Source organism: Triticum dicoccoides, chromosome 7A (assembly GCF_002162155.2).
Source record: "Triticum dicoccoides isolate Atlit2015 ecotype Zavitan chromosome 7A, WEW_v2.0, whole genome shotgun sequence".
NCBI lineage: Eukaryota > Viridiplantae > Streptophyta > Magnoliopsida > Poales > Poaceae > Triticum > Triticum dicoccoides.
In genome coordinates, this window is record NC_041392.1 from 668806323 (window position 1) to 668811786 (window position 5464).

Consider the following 5464-nt stretch of genomic DNA (forward strand, 5'->3'; position numbering starts at 1 on the left):
ATCACCCTTCTATGGACTCTATGGGTGGAAACCACGTCAAACCACCAACATATGATGCTCTCGAAAGTTGCCTAAACAGAGAAACCCACACTAATGACGAGGTGAGGCCAATCTTTAACCAAGCCCCAAATCTGTGCGCGAATCGACATTTGAAGAAGAGGTGATATGAAGGATTGTGGGTTGATGATGTGGACAATACTAGAGGGGAAATACCACACTAATAACTATTAAAGATGCTCTAAAACCAAATCCCTAATTTTCCCCTCTCTCGCTGCATATGTGAACACACGCACGGACGTGTGCGTACGCACCCTTGCATCGGTGCCCAACAGCCCATGCCACCTCGCCATGCCGGAGATCTAGCTGCCTCTCCGAGCATCCCGTCAGAGTCGCAAACTCGAATCAGGCGACGCCGCAAAGCCGAGAGATATGCGCCCGCTACGTGATTAGGCCGGCCCGCGCTTGGAATTAAATGCCCCGCCCAACCCTAACCGCGCACGGCGCATCTCATCTCGTCTGCATGACTGCATCTGCCCGCCCACGTCACCGCCGGCGACGTCCAGCGAGCGTGACACCGCGCGCCACCGGCCCGCGGCCGTCCGATCGATCGTCTCACGCGCCCACCGGCCGGGACCGGGCTGGCGAGTCGAACCTGGCCACCTGGCGCCCGGCACCCTAACCGAGGGAGAGGAAAAGTCTCTCCAGCTGGGTGAGTACGTACTGCCCTCTGCCTAGCTATACGTAGTACACCAGTACTTGCTATACAAGAGTATAGTATACTACTGGTAGTAGTAGAGCCGTAGCCTTCCCGGCCCCTCCTCCCCCGCGCTCCCCTTCTCTCTCGCCGTGAAAGCATCGGCGCAAAAACTAGTTGACCTGACCATGCCCTGCGCTGGCTCCTATTAATACCCTCGTCTTCCTCGCACTCCTCTCCTCCTTCATACCCCTCTCGGTAAACTGTGCTTGCCGCAGTCGATCCCTCCACCCACCCGGCCATCGGCGGCTGGTTGCTGCTGCTTCTTGTGTGGGTTCTTCCACTGGCGTGCAGGGTCGAGATCGGCAGCAGCAGCCGTCGTTCCTCTCTTCTAGCTCCCGACAATCGATTGATCTGTCTGAGGGGGAAACGAGCTGCGTGGTGGTGGCGGCCGCCGGGGAGGCGATGAATTCGCTGAGCATGGTGGAGGCGAGGCTGCCGCCGGGGTTCAGGTTCCACCCGCGGGACGACGAGCTCGTGCTCGACTACCTGGCAAAGAAACTCGGTGGCGGCGGCGGAGGGGCGGCGGCTGCGGTTGCGAGCATGTACGGCTGCCCCACCATGGTCGACGTCGACCTCAACAAGATCGAGCCCTGGGACCTCCCTGGTAAGACCTAACTAATCCAGATACTCCTGTATACCCAAGTAGCTTAATACACCAGCATGTGTGTGTGTGTGTGTGTCTATATGCTTGTGTGATTAGTTCTAGTTTCATCGTCTTCCGGATCATACATACATATGCATCCCTGGGGATGATTTATCTGTTTGATTTATTTTCCTTGTCCCGTTTGGCTGCTGATTCGTAATTATTCTTTTAGTTTGAAGTCGATGACGTCCCAAATCCCCTTAATATATCGCATCCTATATCTGATATATCTCTCCGTTGTATACCTTTTGACGGAACTAACAACGATTTGGTCGTTTCTAAACGGCCGGACAATCTTCAGTTCTCCACTGTACTAATTAAATTCCTTGTTCATTCTTTAGTAAAGAAGAAATCACATCCCAGAAGTTAATTAATTATTTGTCCGTGTGCGTATGCATGATTGTCCAAGGTTCTCAATCATACATCAAAATGTATTGCTCTGTTGGTTCAACTTGAATTTAAGATCTTGGGACCAACTATGTATTTATGTGCAGCTCAGTTAGCTATCTCCATTAATTTTCAGCCTATTAATTGCATGAACAATCCTCTTTGTCCCTTTCCCGCTCATGCATGTGTAGTTTCCTTCAGTTGCATCCAAATCTAAGGTGGCTGTGTTCATGCTGCTAGTGGCTGGCTAGTTGATCCGTTTCCACTCCCAGCTGCCATAACTGAAGTGACCTCGACAATTTCCATCTCATCAAGTTGCAACTTGCAACTATGCATGCATGCTTCCCATACTGCTATAGAAACCGACCTTTTCTCCTTTTCTTTTCTTTTCTTTTCTTTTCACACTTTTTTGGCCTTTCCTTTTGGTGTGCCCATCCCTCTTTATATGTCCTAATTAATTTAATTAACATTCAATTTTTTTGATCGAAAGGCAAGAAAATATCAGAATGAGACCACCTCCGAATTAACTAGAACTGTAGAGAGATCAAATTCTTGCACAGTATATTTTATTTTTTGCCTCTTATTCCAGATATAGGAGACTTGATCAAGGGATGAATATATATAGTTTCTGGAAATTGTTCTACAATGAGAACAAAATTCACACGTCTTGTCTGCCTCCATCCTTGTCGCCTTCCCGTCCCCATAACAGAAGGATATTCCCAGAGCCATGAGTTTGTTTGGCCCCTTGCTGGCCTTCTCTGCATATGTCCCTGTTCTTGCCATACCATCAAATATTCCCCCAATTTGCCTCATCCTTAAAGGGAATTCACAGCCCACGGATGGGGACAAACTTAACACAAAAAGGAGGCCTTCCACCTTGCCTATTAGTAGAAATCACACCATGCACAAAGCCATATCAAAAGACCATATATATATAGAAAGGGTTGGATGTGTATAATTGATATATCTCACAAGAATAGGCAAGATGCCTTCCCGTAATCAATAGATCTCCTTTGTTTTGGTTCCAAAAATATCTATTATTCTCCCTATTATGCAATTACCTATTAGTGGATATTTTTCTCCGCCTTAATTAAATGTGGCTCTAATGTTAGGACTTTCTCTTAAAAAATGGAGAAGTGTAGTCAGACATACTACTTGGGTTTGCACATTACACACAGTTCATCATTAGATGCACATCTTGCACATGTTCCAAAAAGATTATTATTTGTTCATAATTCATCTCATTTTTACATAATTGTTTGTTAATTTGCTCCATGATTGTATTCAGAAATTGCATGCATTGGCGGAAAGGAGTGGTACTTCTACAGCTTGAGGGACAGGAAGTACGCTACAGGCCAGAGAACAAATAGAGCAACTGAATCGGGCTATTGGAAGGCCACCGGAAAAGACCGATCGATAAGCCGGAAAGGGTTGCTAGTTGGCATGAGAAAAACCCTGGTGTTCTATCAAGGCAGAGCCCCTAAGGGGAAGAAGACTGAGTGGGTCATGCACGAATTCCGCAAGGAAGGGCAAGGCGATCTGATGAAGTTGCCACTCAAGGTAATCATCATTATATAATTATACACATGACCAAATTTAATCTTACTACTTGATACTCCACTCTTTTCTCCTTTTGTTCCTTATTTGATGCTTAGAGTATAATGCATCACATATATGGATAGTGCAGGAGATCCCACCAAAAATTAATGCACACAAACTATATATATCTTGCGGGTTTTTTTTAAGGGAGGGGACATTGAAAATGAAACGTAACAGATTTGAATTCACATGTGGTAGATTTTATGAGAAGTATGAACTAATATAAAGAAACAAAAACCTTTGTTCACGTGACATCCACATGTGGAGGCTACTGGCCAGAATGCCAACTCATCCTATAATACATGTGCAGTGGATAATGTAGTACCACCAGCCAGCTCATTATACATGCATGCCCTCTCAATTCAAGATCTAGCTAGGTAGCTATAGAGAGTAGAATTCAAGCGCCAAAATAACCAGCTTTTTAACTAGCCCTTAATTTGTGATAATTAGGTGTCATATAAATAATACTGCAAGATGTCTAAAAACTGTTATGGCTTGTTCATGATTTTAATTGTTGATTAGCCAGGCCGGGTTCCGTCGTACTTGATCCATTCTTTACATGTGTGGGTCACTCTCATGCCAGCTACGTACATAGATATGAGGATGATCTGGTCTCTTTTAGATGTATACCCCAATATATATATGATCACTTCAGATGCATACATATATGATATAATGCCAATTAATCTACTCACTTATTTTCCAGTCTAATGATCTTAATGTGTAATATTTTTCATGTTAAACAGGAGGACTGGGTCTTGTGTAGGGTTTTCTACAAGACTAGGGCAACCGTTGCCAAGCCACCCACAGGGAGCAGCTACAACATTGAAAGTGCAGCTGCAACCTCGCTGCCTCTCCTCATTGACAACTACATTGCCTTTGACCATCCTGGAATGTCGACGGTGCAAAACCTAGAGGGTTATGAGCAAGTGCCCTGCTTCTCCAACAATCCCTCCTCTCACCCAGCGTCGTCGGCCTCGATGAACATCCCGGTGACGGCAATGGCTCCCATGGCTGCTGATCAGGAGCAGCAGCACATGGGCAAGGCAATCAAGGACGCATTGAGCCAGCTCACCAGGTTTGAGCAAGGCAACGTGAAGAGGGAGGCGCCTGCCCAGGGTGGTGTGTTTGCTCAAGATGGGTTCGAGTACTTAGCTGAGAGTGGCTTCTCACAGATGTGGAACTCACTCAATTGATTTTCTAGCTAGGGATATTATTGCTACCAATCAAGGATGGATATAACTCTTGAAAAGAAGATCTAGACTTGGGTGTGTGTGCCTATATGTGTGCTATTGCATGTAGTTGTGGTATATAGCTAGTAGTACTATCATTCTAGTTCACATTATTTGTCAAAAAGGAAAAGGAGGGTCAGAGGAGAGAGCTGATATATGTCATCAGTGATGTAAATCTGTATATACATTATTTGTGTGCGACTATGGATAAGACGGAAAAATTTAGTATCTGGTGCTAGAATATAAACTAATATATCAAAGCATAAATTTTGTGGATCGTATTATAGAATCTACTCTATTTGCCTGTTGGGCTTTCTTGTGTATTAGTTTGGTCTGTGCATATGATTGACATATACTCATTATATTAGTGGTTATACATTTGGAGACTAATCTCCCGCTCCTCTCCTTCTGAGTTCTAAGGGAGGTTATATATGTCGCCATCCACTTGTTTATCTTTCTTCAGTGCCAAATATATATCTCATATTTAATGACTGAAATTCTTGTTTTAATTAGGCCCGTTCCAAGCTTCCAATAAATCAAAGGCGCAACTGCCCATTTTAAATTACTATTAGACATTTCTCAGATCAGCCCCTTGGCTGCAACATGTGGTTTCTACTGGGCCTTTGACCTGAATTTGCAGTTTTGCCAAGGAATTAAGCAGTAAACATAAATTTGGTTTGAAAAGTCAGATCATTAAAGAGTATATATTCACATTTTTTCATTTTTTTCTCACACTTGAATTAAATGTTTATCCGATGCAACAGAAAAATGCTTGGTCCTTTCCATGTGGACAAAAAGAAAAACAAACAAAGTAATAGCTCACAAGTGGAGATTCTTTAGAATATA

At 44.3% G+C, this 5464-nt stretch overlaps 1 protein-coding gene across 1 annotated transcript; it reads left to right on the forward strand.

Moving 5' to 3' along the window:
• The first annotated feature begins 818 nt into the window (after positions 1-818).
• Positions 819-4871, forward strand: LOC119331682 (NAC domain-containing protein 21/22-like). The gene is made up of 3 exons (XM_037604845.1): positions 819-1361; positions 3076-3347; positions 4133-4871. The coding sequence occupies exons 1-3, from the start codon at positions 1160-1162 to the stop codon at positions 4580-4582; spliced, it is 924 nt and encodes a 307-aa protein (XP_037460742.1). The 5' UTR covers positions 819-1159; the 3' UTR covers positions 4583-4871.
• The last annotated feature ends 593 nt before the right edge of the window (positions 4872-5464 follow it).